The following is a 14,118-nucleotide window of genomic DNA, read 5'->3' as shown; positions in this document are numbered from 1 at the left end:
TGAAACATAGCATTGCTAAAAAAGTTATAAGCATAATGTAGATTTTGTAAGTGTTCAACTTCCGTGTTCCTTAATAGAAAGGGAGGGACATGTAAAGGAGGTAAAAAATCTAAGGAACAGATTACTGATTTATATTTAACCTTCTGCATTATATGGTAATTAAATCAATTTAATCCAAAATATGGAGTTACAATATACAAATTTAAAACATGATTACACCCACACCTTACACTTTTACTTACACAAGCCATCAATTAATATAATTCAAATTTTGTTTCACCGAGGACACATGGCATGACGTCCACCATCCACTGGCATTGTTTCCCCTGTGATGAAGCTTGCACTATCACTGGCCAAAAACGCGATTGCTCGAGCCACTTCATCCGGTTGTCCTGGGCGACCCAACGCATGTGTATGCTTGCTGCGTTCCAGAAACATCTCATAAGCTTCCGAGTCCATTCCTCCCCGTTTCTGGAGTTCAGTTACTACAACTCCTGGATTTACACTATTGACTCGCACTTGCTTGGGAGCCAAGTCTAAAGCAACACAGCGAGTGAACTGATCTACTGCAGCTTTCGACATGCAGTAAGACAAAACGCCAGGGAAAGATCTAATCCCGTTCACACTTGACACATTCACTACATTTCCTTTGGTCTGTATTAAGTATGGAACTGCCAACATTGTTAAGTGGTACAGAGACCTGACATTAGTGTTGAAGAGTCGGTCATACTGTTCCAATGAGGTGTTCTCAATGCTTCCAGTTTCCAAGATTCCTGCATTATTGATGAGAACATCAAGCTTACCAAATTGTTTAATAGTTGAGTCCAAAATTATTTTTGTGTCAGCTTCATTTGTTATGTCACCAGTGATCAGAAATGGCTTTGGTTGGTCCTTTGATACAATACACTGATCTGCAACTTTGTTCAAGTTGTCTGAATTACGACCAGTAAGGGACAGGCTTGCTCCCAATCGAGAGAAATGGACAGCAGTAGCAGCTCCAATTCCAGAACTTGCCCCTGTAATCAGTACCACCTTACCACTGAATGCCATTCCTGGAAAACAAATTATAAATGTTAAATATGGTCAATTTCCCACTGGTGATGCACACATAGCATAAATCAAAATGTAGCTCCCTTTCATTTATTTTAGTTGGTATGAAGATTATGACACTGGAGACCACAACCACCTCATTATTTCCAGCTTCCTAGTCAGCAATAACAACATGGCAGATGCAAGAACTTAACCATCACAGCAAAACTGATGTACTACTACTGTTACTCATGGTTGTCTCAAGTGAGTCCACTTTCAAGTGTGATGAATATGTCAAGGCCCTTTGCTCATTGAGCAATGAGAAGACTCCCATCTGCAGCATGCCATTTGCATTGCCATCCGAGCTTCCCAAGAACCTGGTATATCCAGGATGAGAGCTTATTTTACCCAGTCTGAAAGACCCAGATCTGCTCGGTGTCTAGTTTGAGAACACGTTTTAATGTTTTGTCAACATTTGGTGAGTTTAGTGGCTTCAAACCATTTGTTTAGGTTTGCAGTGGCATTACTAATTTAACTGTCAATGTAGACACTTTCAAAAGTATTATTAATAGTACTAGTTTCAAAAAGCATAGGCTTGGATTGACAGCTGATGGGGTACATTGCCAAGATGTAGGAGTAAAAGAAGTTCTGCAATGCTCCAGTTTCAGTATGTCATAACATGAATAATGAGGTTTAATTTCTACTCTTTGCTTTCTGCCATTACAGTATAATTTAAATCACTGCCTAGTTTTATCTAGAATACCATAATAGTTTTGTTTTGATGCCAATATATCATAATTCACACAAACAAATTCTTTACCAAGGTCAAAATATTCCACCAGTGTGCTTTAGTCATGTCCTTTGTTGGGTTTCCATTATTTAACTTCCTACAATCATTAGTTTTCTTAACTGTTATTATGGTTTTCTGGTGTATCCTCATGTCAAGATACACATTTTTAATTTATGTTTTTTTGGTTCACTAGCTACACGTAATAACGAATGAAATTCTAGATTTGCCCACCATGTGTATCAGAAAATATTTGCGGGAAGAGAAGCAACTGTAAAAATGTCCGATTCACATGGATAGGTTAAAGTTTTTGTTGGACCTAGTTCGTCCCTCCTTACTTTACCATCAAGAAGAGCAAAGCTGTGGACCCAAAGAGGGTGAGGTTATCCTGCTTCGTGTATTGTATGAAGATCAAATGAAACTTTCTAACATCTCTTTTTCGATCTCACGTTTTATAGGTTGGATATGGTTCTAACCTGCTTGTCCACCTTACTGCTCAATGCACAAATTCTTTAACCGTTGAGACCAAACTCCGAATTAGTTCACCGCCCAAAGTTTTAACAGACCTGAAATATCTCGTGAATGAAAATGCCAGTCAGAGGATCTACCGATGCACCTTTCGGTTGAAATTGAAACCAAAGTTCCTTTCCATTCTCGGTTTATCTCCGATGGTTTGAATTAAGCAAGTTTATGTTATCTTATCGCCCATGTCCTTATTTAGAGAAGTGCAAACACTTAAGTTCAAAAGGCAAGACAATTCGGCCGCAACATATGTCAGCAAGTGGTAATTTGTGTTACACAGACATAAGGGAAAAATTGTTACAAAATGCATACGGAAAACCTCTACTGATAGGTAATGCTCATTCTATGAAGACACGAATGAAATCAGCGGCAGAAGCTCAAAGTTTCTAGTCATCTTTGTTAAAGATGCCAAGTCTTGTAAGCAGCCCTTTAAGTGCTATTAGTAATTCATTCTTTTTATGTCATACACCTCCATCTCTGGCTATTATTCTCTGAGCTCCGGGCACCAACCTCATCTTATCTACTACAGACAAAAACTTCTTTCTGAAGAGGATCAGTCTTGTGTTTGCTATCATTTTCTCGTGTTGGTATTCGTAGATTAATATTGGAATTGCAGAATTTGTGGTGTAATCTGTGGTTATTCCAGACGGATGTTTGAAACACAGTGGTTGACGTTGGATGTTCTGTGTGGTGATTGAATTGTGATTCGTGTAAAATCCGAGCATTAAAAACACACTATTGGAGATATAATAGTCAGTTAATACATGTGACTCAATACAAAAATAAGGAAGTACTTTTATTTTCCACAGAAATGGTGGTAAATTTTATCAACACTTGTCGTCTGTGTATGGCAGAGAAACAGTCTTTGCTGCCCCTATTTGATGAAGGTGGATCTCTTCCTGATAGAATCATGACATTGGTGCCTTTGGTGAAGGTTTGTTTATTCAACTTTTGATTTAAACGGGTTTATCTCTACACATTACATGCCTAGACATTTTATAGACTTGATATCCTATCACCATTGGCTTATTGATGTCCGTGAATAACTATATAGTACGGTGACAACATATATTTGTCTCTGAATTTTAGATATATCTGCATTTGCTGGAGATTAAACCCCCTAACTGAAACTGGGTCTTTGTTAAGGTTAATTAAACATAAACTATTCTAACTTCCCTAACTCTATTAGAATGTGCACCAAATGCGATTCTTTGTCACTAGTCCCTAGCAAAACTTTTGTGCTGGCCATTGAAATGTTCCTTGAACATGAATGCTCTTGGTAAGATTTGAGGTTCTCACAGCAGTGAGTACTGCAAAAGTGACTGTCTTCTGTCTGGTAGAAGTTTGTCAATGTTTCAGTGGTCCTCTGAAATGGTAAACTTCACAAGACTTACATGGTGCTGGAACCCAGAAGAATGAAGGCTCTAACACTTTATGAATGGCTCTGATAGTTTTTCATTGGTTTCCAAAATCTATAATAAGTTTATCTATTTTTGATCATATCATATGTGATATATTTCACAGACTTGTGAATGAATATGAATTTTGTTTGCTCCTTACATTCTTCAGTATCTAATAAAGCCGAAGGAATGGAATAGTAAGAGCATATTATCTCTATATGGGGCACTAAATGAAATTTAAATTAGTGGTCATTGATGCAAAGCCAGTAGGTTGTGTTGGTTGAAGCAACTTCTCACATTCCCTTTGTTTGTGCACCTCTGAAGGACAAAGCTGGAAGTTTCTCTGGTTGGCCTTCGTATAGTGTTCTTTTGTGGTACCCATTTCTCTGATGTAAATTACCTTGAACATGAGATTTTGTGGGCATTTAAGACCTACTAAGCCCTGAGACTGGTATAAGAATGATACATGTGTTAGTTTCTGTTGTACTATTATTCTTCTTATGTGATTAAACAGGTTCTGGAAGGTAGTGCTGCTGGCTTGTAGTCTTATTTTGTGTCTCACTAGGTCTGTGTTCTGCAACCAATGCTACAACAAGGTTTCAGGTGTGCCACAAAGTTTTATAAAAAATTGTATATTTGCACATTATAGTTAGAAAAAGGAAATATATTGTCTTTTGTACTTAGAATTTTAATAGATATGTGTGTGCACATGGACAAACATACTGGTTCATCATTGATAATTTTATTCAGCATATGTTATGTGTTGTTTTTATTTTTCTGCACTCTTGTGTGGCAAGGACTTATATCTAGATACATACATGTATAGTGTTGTACCGCCGTTTTATGTTGTTAAATTTTGTGGTGTGCTGTCATATATCTTTGAAGACCTAGGGTGCACCATGGGAACGCTACTCTAGGTATCTGCCTGGGAGAGGACACTGTCCTTGAATGTCCATCAGATCAGTTTGTAGGTTAGCATTTTCAGAAGTGTTCTTTGCCGTGTGTGTTAGTGTGGAAAATATAGTGTGACATTGTCAGTGGACTCATTTATGAAACCAGTGAAATCAACCCTTATCAGAAGGGGGTTGTCATATTGGACAAGTTTGGAAGACCCGTGTGCGAAAGCAGGAAAGAGGATGCCTCAACCATTCATTTCATGTTAGTGCTGGAGTTATGAGATTCATTGTGGCTCCCCTTTTATGATACCAGTTTGCTTCTCTTTATTGTGTTTCTGTTCTTCCTATGTCTGTCCTCACTGACCCACACCTGTACATTTGCCAGGCATTCCACTTCTCTATGTCCCAGAAAGTGGTCTTTGCTTTTCAGGTCTGTTTTCTGTTCCATTTCATATATACTGGTCATTATCTGAACAGTGGACTGGACATTGGGACTGCAAATGTTGGCAAGGGCCATGGGGTCATGACAGTTAGGCCATTAGGGACAGTAGGGATGTCTGAATCATGACCCATTCACCCCACATCTACACAGTGCTACCATGGGAGGGGTGGGTGGGAGTAAAGGGAATCCCAACATTGTTCAACATCTGAGATAGCTGATTCAAGAATTTAGCCAAGAAACAGTAATCTCAAACTGTGATATTCATAAGATACTGGGACTACAAGAAGTATTTCCATATAAATTGGATGTGTTGATTATCTTGCTTCAAGATGTTTGCTGGTGATGGCCTTCCAGCTCAGGTGTGTGAACACTGTGTTCACAAGGTGAATGAATCTTTCAACTTCAAGCTGCAGTGTGAGAGGTCGGATGCTACATTACGGCACCTTATCAGTGCACAGGTAATTTCATGAATGCGGTTATACATATAACAGTGTGTACTTGAATTAGTTCTCTTATGTACCATGTAAGAGAATGATAGAGGCACATGTGTAACTTTGAATTTTAGTGCATTATTTTAAGTTATGGGAAATGCAACAAACTTATATGTGAGATGAAGTTTATAAATGTGTGGAAGCACAAGAGAGTGATGGGTTAAGATAGGGTAGGAATAGTTAGGACAGATAGGAGGGCACTTGCCAGAATATATACCGAGTGAACAGACAGCTGGCAAGAATAAGGCTGCGGTGGATCCTGCTAGCTAGCAGGTACAAAGAAGAGAAAATTGTGAGAATTAATACTGTATGACAATAGGGGAAGAGCTTAAAGTGCAGCAAACATTACAGAATTTCAGATTAATGTTTTTTCTGATCTTCCAGAAACATGATTTCTGAGAAAATTATATCTGAAAGATAAGGCAAACAAGGAATAGGAAAACTTACAACTGCAACAAAGAATATCATAGAGCCAGTGAATAACAATGCATAACGCATATCATAAATGAAAAATATCACAAAGGACATATAAGGACCCATGTGAACACTGAGGTTGGTTTATGTATAGAATTTTGTTTCACTTCCATAGTGTCTTTGTATTAAAATTAAGAACACGGCAAGTATGTCAAAAACAAACTCACGTAAACTCAGTAGCTTGCCAGTGACAGGAGATTGAGAGTGTCACCTATACATGCTGAAGAATAACACGAGGCATTTTGATTGATATTTCTTTTAACGTTGACAAAGGGATTTGGTCAGTTGGAAGCCTCTAATTCAGTTTCTGTTTTGCATTTTGGCAGCGGACTCTCTTGTAACCTCTTCACTAAAATATTAGGTTGTTTCTTTGCAATACACAATTTTATTATCCACCTTCTTCACTGTTATTGCATAAGTGCAATGGCTCAGTTGGTAGTGTGTTTGCCTACAGTGTATGGGGCCGGAGTTCAGTTGCAAATGATGTGATTTTTTAAATTACATTTATAATGTGTTTGGAGGCTTTAAAATTCTGTTCCTTTAACTCTGCATTTATTTATTTTATTTCCTCCTATATTTATATTAGAGAATGAGAGGGATGCAGTTGGATTCTAAACTTGAAAGGTTGAAAATTCACCAGTGCTTTACAACAGTGAAGCTTTACACATTGTCAGAATAGTATCAGACACTTAAAAATGGGGTGGCAGGTTTGCAGGATAATACTTATCATAACTGCAATGAAAATTGAACTTTGGGACACCACAAACTTTGAATGAATGCTTGCTTGCTGCACTTGCATTTTGCAGTTTTTACTTGCATAGAACTTCATGTGATGTTGTTAGTTTGGTAGCATACCATGCATACCTTATCATTTTTATGTAAATAGGTGCTTCTAATTCATTATGTAAAGTGCATGCACTTTTATACAGTCTTCCCTGTTAGATAGCTTATTATTAACTGCTATGAGAACCAGGCAGTACTGAAACTGTGAAATATAATTCTTTACTTACCTGTATAAATACACATCAGAAGGCTTACATAATATTCTACATTTCAGCGCTGTTACTTTCAATGAACTGGGCTCATCATTCTTATCCAGAAGCTGCATGTCATAAAGTGTAGGGTTTAATCTCTGCTCCCAAGGAGTAAAGAAGTAGCAGAAACTTATGCAAGTGTTTATTCACTTGGGCTGTATTACATTGCCGAGAAAGTGTTCATAAATCTTTTTTGGCAGCTTTGCTGATTTTGTCACAGTTGCAAAAAACATTTCCAAATTTCTGTGATAAGGACTGAATGGACTGCTTCTTTCTTGTAGACAGATAAACACCATACCCAGCAGTTCATAATTTTCTTTGTGGCCCACACTGGGAAGTCTGTCATTTTTTCTCCTTTGTTAGGCACTGATTGTCTGATGTTTCACGTTACTCACATCCCATTTGGTCTGTGTTTGAAAAAGGAGTCTGTTGTTATACCATTTATAAGAAGGTGATAGGACTTTAATAATTATCATGAATCTCTCCCTCTTATCATCTGCCCACAAAATTTTATCCAACATTCTTCATGTGAGGTTGTCTTCATGTCGGTCACATTATTTGGGACCACCAGTAAGCCGACGTTGTAATAGATCTACAACTGATCAAATTTTCTACATTTGCCAGATACTAGAGAAAAGGTGGGAAGACAATGGTACAGTACATAAGCTATTTATAGACTTCAAGAAAACCTATGACTCAGTTAAAATAAGAAGATGGGCTTTAGGTTTAAATATTTTATCAAGATTTGTTCTTTGTAAAGAATAAAAGTATCGAGCAATATGTCAGTATACTAAATTTCCATTGGTATTGAATATTTTTCTGTGACATTACATTTTATTAATTTATTTAAATCAGATGACATCCTTACTGCCTCTGATATCTCCTGTTGTGCTTACTCAAGATTGTCATCAAACAGATGATGCTTGGCATTTAAATCATGCTATTTCAAGGGTATCATGCCAGAAGTATGTGTCAAGATATTTACATAGATATTTGGTCTAACAACATAAAGTAGTGGGATGTGTATCATGCTACTCTACAGAGAAGTAGAAACATTTGCATTTGGGTGTATGAACACTAATAATGCAGTTTTGTCAAATATAATGTAGGTGTAAGAACATATGCCCTTCTGCAATAATATTCTGAGCATATTGTGTAAAATTGTTGCAGTGAACTAAAAAGGCGTAATTCTGGAATATTATTTCCAGACTAAATTGCATGTCATACACATCTGTAGTCATGTCAGGCTCCGGGTAAAAAAGTTTATGACCAGAATGTGAGTGAAACCTGTGATCAGAAACGTATATTTGTGCGTCCTGAAGAAAATTTTGGTAATTTTAATGTTTGTTTGTTAAAACTGAAATAAACAGCCATTCCATGGAAAACCAACACAAGCATTGAACTTTGATGTCTCGGATTTTAATTAAGTTTTGTATACATATTCATACCATTGCAAACTGACTTTATCTATTTTTAATTTCTGTCAAATGGTTTTTCAAATACAGGTGTTAAAAAATCACCCTGACCTTGGTATAAAAGGTATGCACAATGTTTTTCTTTAATAACTCCTATGATTGTGCACTTTGAGAAACATTGTAGAACTCATTGAAAAGCTCATTATATTTTCTTTCTAATGAAGGCAACAGTTACCTCTGAAATCTAAACTTCTGCCTGACTACACAGTGTTACAAACGCGGAAGACAGCCAGCCATCTTCATACTCACTGCCATGAGAACCTCAAATCTTACATATATAAATATCACATCTTTTAAAGCTTAAGAATTATAAGGAGTCATGTTACAAATTTTGGAAATTAATTGCATAAATAGACCGTGTAGGATTTATTTGAAACTTGTTACATGTGTCAGCCACATGTCCCTCTCAAAGTGCGCAGAAGATAATTCTGCGGCAAGAACTTAGGAAGCTGCAGTATTGTACATAAATGTAACAGCAGTGGCCACTCCATTTTAAAACCAATTTTCATATTTAAGTGATTTCAACTTCAAGGATATATTTATGATTAATAAAAGTAAGGTAGGTTTTTCTGAGTGCCCCATTGCGGTAATCGCTTTGGCTGATGGCCTCTGCGGCTTGGGAGGGGATATCACTTCGGACTGTGGTAATGCAACCACGAAGGCCTGTGAACTGTTTTCTTGGTGTTTGTGGCAGGCACATTTTTGGGCACTGTGTGTGTGGTGGAGAATATGCTAAGTGCATGGAACCAACGATTACCAGAGTGGTAACCCGTGGCCAATCTCCATTATGTGAATGTGTAGTGTGCCGCATGCACACCTGTCCTCTGGGCTACCTCCCACTTTCCATTCTGGTTGACAGCCTTTCTGCCTGGTGTCTTAGAACTTACTGCCGTGTGGGATGCAGACTGAAAGATATCTACAGAATTCGGCTTGGCATGTTTAGCACAAAATAAATTTCACCCTTGGTGGTTTTCCCTGTCTAGGGCAGTCCAACTGGGGCTCTGTCTACCATGAATAAGCCTGTTTTGCATGGATTGGGTTTGCAGGTTTTGGTAGCATGTATGAATGCCATGCCTATCTCTGGGACTTAATTTCAATTGTGTTATTTTGGCTTCCTCGAATTGTTGTTTCATTCAGTGTTATAATTTCTGTCTTGTTCTTAAATGAGCTTCCACATAATTTATTATTTGCTATATTTGGTACTAGGGCTACCCAGTTTGATCTATGTGCCTGGTATAGACCATGTGGTGGCATCAATTTATTTATTTGTAGGCTATTTAGTGACATTATCAGTAGATAATAAGATTATACAGTACACCACTAGATAGTGAACAACAAATTGGAAAGAATATGGAAGGAAATGGTTGTGGAATAATGGACTGATATAAGGTACTGTCTTGGCATTTGCCTGGAAGGGACTAAGGAAAACCACAAAAACCTGTCAGGATAGCAAGTCTTGATGCTGAGATTTGAACACGGAGCATGCCAAAGTATTAATCATTTGATCTGAATGTTCATTAACAGTGATCAAGTGTCAGGATTTTAGAATGAATAGAACTTGTCATATGTCTTTATGATATGTGTAGTGTTATGCATGGCAGGTATACAACTAACATTTAACTACTGCTCATGATACAGATTATTTTCTGTCTTTAGCTACCCAGAGCTGGAACTGATGAATATTGCTGGACACTTACTGAAGTCAAAGTTGAAGTTAATGATGAAACTACCATTGAAGAGAACAGTATCCCTGTAATGAACAATGAGGAACAGAGGTTGGTGGGCAAAATTGTACACAAATTACAGTTAGCTGCTTATCCAGAATACATTATGTTTTGCTTGCTGCCACACTTGCTTTGTAGAAAGGAGAGCAGCAACACTGTGTAACTAATGAAAGTGAAGCCTCCAGGTTGGAATGCTGGATCAATCGTAACTGAATCAATGATTGCAGAAACAACATGTTACTTTTTTCTCATAATCAAATTTTTAGCTGAAATGAAGGTAATTACAAACTGTGTGTGAAAATCATGTGAGTTCCATTAGTATCTGTTGCATATTTAGATCCAGGGATTCCTGACTGTAAACAAGAACAAAATAAGGGTGGAAAAGCTGTAGCAGACCAGACCGATTGCCCTGACTGTTGGGAACACTGCTAACATATTTAATTCTGGTATTTAAATTTCAAATGGTCAGGCTGGTATGGTGTGGTCTGGTCTGCTTTGGTGTATTTTCAACATAAGTCACTGACTTATGCTGTTTCTGTAGTCAGTGTCAGTTGGCAGATCTGCCAAGGTAGGATGACCACTTTTAGGTATTTTATTTTAAAGTCTGACACAAAAGCAAGCATTTGTAAAAATGCATTTTTGAACCAGTGGAAGCCTAGTAGGACAACCTCTGAGGTCAAGCTACCTCTGTACACTAAGTACTTCTTCAGGGGAAAGTCCTCAGTTAACATTAAACAATGGAATATACAAAGAATGTAAAGGAGTCCATTTCTAGCAATTTTTGTAACATTTTAAAAGGCTCCCTATTGGAATGGCCAATGTAAGAAATTGGCCTGATGCAGAGTGGAAAACAAAATTTATTAAGAAGGATTTGAGGTTCTCGTGGCAGCAAGTACGAAGACGGCTTTCTTCCGTGTTGAATGCTGTGTAGTCTGGTAGATGTTTACCAACTTTTCAGAGGTACTTGCTGCCTCCATCACTCACTACAAGTACCTCTGAAATGTTGTTAAACTTCTATCAGACCACACAATCCTACAACCCAGAAGACTTGCCATCCTCTTAAATTTATTAAATTGTGAATGGTTCTCCTTCCCTATCTTTTTGCTCTGTACTTCTAACATAAGGTTGTTGATGCCTATTTGAATGTAGAATTTCCTGTATGTAAGTCACTATCATTGGAGTGCACAATAAATGGTACTTACCTACTGGATGGGGCAGAGCAGCAAAAAGTGACAGCAGTGGGGTTGTTTCGGAGGTAAAGTGTGGTGCTGATACACCTTATGTAACACATGCTTTCAGTTGGGGTGGAGAACCTGTTTGGGTCAGGTTGGGTTGGGTTTAGTGCCCTGGTTGAGTGTTTTGAAGGGGAGTCATAGGGGGCATGTCCCAGGTGTGCTGTGTTCGGAGGTGTAGGGTGTAGCAGATCCTCCACAGGAATGTACAGTGTAACAGGGTGACCGTGGTTGCAGCAGTGAATTGGGATCACATTATTGGAGAAACAGCCTACATGACATGGCATAAAGAATGCCTTTGGAACATTGATCTGCTCCAGAGAGTATGCCTTTCCAATCTTAATCTAACTCAGATAAGGTCCAGTGAACAGGCTGGTGAACTCTTTGTTCCATAAAAGCCAAATTTCTTTCTTAGTTGAAGAACTATTAGCTTATCAAGAAGGTAAACCCTCTGACTTTGATCTCTCAACATGCAAACAGTAACATTCTTCGTACCCCTCTGCTTGGACTACAGATGTAGTCTGCCACCTGCTCAGTGTTCTACTCAGTATATGAATACTGGTATTTCTGCATTCCTGCTGTCTTACTGGCATGTACATTTGCTTTCATATCTTATGAGGCAGCATTTTGACAAAAGCATTTATTTTTCACATACTACATATCCATGTGTAAGTCATATTGTTTTAACCTTCTAACTACATTACTGAGTTTCAACATACTATCCATGTACATAATGTCATTTTAACACTCATGATTTGCTATGATAAGTTATTTTCAGTACTGTTTGATTGGGTTCACATTTACCCAAGGATGGCTGCTAATGGCTGAAACATATTATAAACCACATATGCATACTTGTATTATCAATACTAGTAAATGAATGATGTTAAGAACAGTGTGAAGTGTCTTATTTGCATGTTGACAGACAAAAGGGAGTTTGTGAATAAATACAATAAAATGCTTGCCAACAAGTTCTGAAGAAGGTGTTGATTTTATATATATATATAAAACTGTAGTATTCATGAATTAGGTGAGATTTCAGGTTTTCATGGTAGTGACTATGAAGATGACTGTCACTGGGTTGTGCCATGTAGTCTGGGTTTTTAATGCACCAATAACAAGCATTTCTTAAATATCCTGTTTTCATAAATTGGTCACACAAACTTTGCTTCACAGTGACACTTAATTAAGTTTTGTGCTTCAGAAATTTTATGTAGAAGGCTAAAAGCTACAACATAGTAACTGCATCTTGGATGAATTTAATTACATGTGTCTGTTTAATCTCTCTGGCAGACTGGTTGAGGAATCCAATTTTCTTCAAGGCAGTGAAAGCATGTGGCCTAATCTTCCTCCAAGAACCTCTTCTAGTGAGCACAGTGACAACAACGTGCATGTTCCTGTAGTGGACAAGTTTGAAGTAAAATCTGAGAAATCATTGGCTGAGAAGACATATAACAAGAACTTTACCACAGAAAGACAAAAGCGTGATGTGAAAGAAACTAGTAATCAGCAGCAAGGCATGCAGAATAAGAAGGTAAAAGACCAAAGTGTGGCACAAGATGATAATATTAGTGCAGATGAAGGTGCTGCCCAGAGATGGTTACCTGGAAGTAAAGGTTCCTTGAAAACAGACAATTCAAATGATTCGTGTTTACAAGAAGAGAAAAGTGTTAAAAATGTGTCTGAGGACATTTTGAATAAAGGTGTAGATGGGTTACAGACAAAATCAAATCCTGAGGTTAACAGAAAGCGGTTTCTGTGTCATGATTGTGGGAAAATTTTCACCTTGAAACATCAGCTTCAAGGCCATTTGCGAACTCATACAGGTGAAAAACCTTACTGTTGTTCTGTGTGTGGGGAGGTATTTGGTTTTGCAAGTTGTTTGAGGAAGCACATGAGGATCCATACATTAGAAAAACCGTACCTGTGCACTGTGTGTGGGCGGAGCTTTAGTCGTGGTGACACACTCACGAAACACATGAGGGGACACACAGGCGAGAAACCGTACCACTGTACGGTGTGTGGAAATAACTTTGGACGACGAAGCACTCTCATTAACCACATGAGAGCACACATGGGAGAAAAACGTTACTTGTGTACTGAATGTGGGTGGAGATGTGTTCAAAGTTATGACTTAACAAAACACATGAAGTGTCATTCAGCTGAGAAGCCTGTACGTTGCAAAGTGGAAAGCAAGGGTCTAACATATGTATGAACAAAGAACAATTTTGTCTACTCACACAAGCGCTATGAATGATGATAAAACACTGTGTACTGAATGTTATTTGTTCTTTGCTGTTTGTAGTACAGATTTATCAAGATAGGTAGAAATACAATGGCATGTACTATTGAAATCAAATATTCCTGATTTAAAACCACAGTGGACTGAATAATTGTCTCCATTATTTGTTATGTTGTAATTTAGACATGGATTCATTGTGTAAGACCCCAAGGGGTGCCCAAACGGGATACAGTGATGGCTCAAATGAATGGGGGTGTCCATGACCATATGAAAGATCTGATGAGGATGACCAGATGACACCACACCCACTTGTATCTCCAAAGGGGTGTCCAAATGTAAGCAACTGACAGGCCAAACACATGTGTCCATT

General features: G+C 37.9%; 2 protein-coding genes across 12 annotated transcripts; one reads left to right on the top strand and one right to left on the bottom strand.

The window, feature by feature from the left end:
- Positions 1-115: 115 nt before the first annotated feature.
- On the bottom strand, positions 116-2,520 carry LOC110830644 (uncharacterized). Of its 6 annotated transcripts, none has more exons than XM_022065784.2 (2): positions 2,383-2,520; positions 116-1,052 (listed from the first exon to the last, which is right to left on the bottom strand). In XM_022065784.2, exon 2 carries the CDS (start codon positions 1,048-1,050, stop codon positions 277-279), a length of 774 nt encoding a protein of 257 aa, XP_021921476.1. In that variant the 5' UTR covers positions 1,051-1,052; positions 2,383-2,520; the 3' UTR covers positions 116-276. The 6 variants fall into 6 exon arrangements, with proteins under 6 accessions (XP_021921476.1, XP_021921475.1, XP_021921478.1 ...); XM_022065783.2 differs by having other exon boundaries at positions 2,293-2,433; XM_022065786.2 differs by lacking the exon at positions 2,383-2,520 and adding an exon at positions 2,160-2,299.
- Positions 2,507-13,899, top strand: LOC110830641 (uncharacterized). 6 transcript variants are annotated; one of them, XM_022065752.2, is made up of 5 exons: positions 2,507-2,669; positions 3,148-3,272; positions 5,406-5,534; positions 10,207-10,325; positions 12,800-13,899. In XM_022065752.2, the coding sequence occupies exons 1-5, from the start codon at positions 2,507-2,509 to the stop codon at positions 13,719-13,721; spliced, it is 1,458 nt and encodes a 485-aa protein (XP_021921444.2). In that variant the 3' UTR covers positions 13,722-13,899. The 6 variants fall into 6 exon arrangements, with proteins under 6 accessions (XP_021921444.2, XP_021921449.2, XP_021921450.2 ...); XM_022065755.2 differs by lacking the exon at positions 2,507-2,669 and adding an exon at positions 2,953-3,048; XM_022065754.2 differs by lacking the exon at positions 2,507-2,669 and adding an exon at positions 2,954-3,028.
- Positions 13,900-14,118: the final 219 nt, after the last annotated feature.

The sequence above is a fragment of the Zootermopsis nevadensis genome, unplaced genomic scaffold, assembly GCF_977971745.1.
Source record: "Zootermopsis nevadensis isolate Lab colony 2312 unplaced genomic scaffold, Znev_1.0 Znev_ptg000024l, whole genome shotgun sequence".
Classification (NCBI taxonomy): Eukaryota; Metazoa; Arthropoda; class Insecta; order Blattodea; family Termopsidae; genus Zootermopsis; species Zootermopsis nevadensis.
The sequence above is the reverse complement of the archived record's forward strand: the minus strand, read 5'-3'. Positions and strand labels throughout refer to the sequence as shown.

Excerpts from the sequence above, each read along its gene's own strand:
- LOC110830641 (XM_022065752.2), top strand. The coding sequence starts at position 2,507 with ATGTTATCTTATCGCCCATGTCCTTATTTAGAGAAGTGCAAACACTTA. Across the intron at positions 2,670-3,147 it reads CGGAAAACCTCTACTGATAG|AAATGGTGGTAAATTTTATC; the intron begins GTAATGCTCATT and ends TATTTTCCACAG. Across the intron at positions 5,535-10,206 it reads GGCACCTTATCAGTGCACAG|CTACCCAGAGCTGGAACTGA; the intron begins GTAATTTCATGA and ends TTCTGTCTTTAG.
- LOC110830644 (XM_022065784.2), bottom strand. The coding sequence starts at position 1,050 with ATGGCATTCAGTGGTAAGGTGGTACTGATTACAGGGGCAAGTTCTGGA.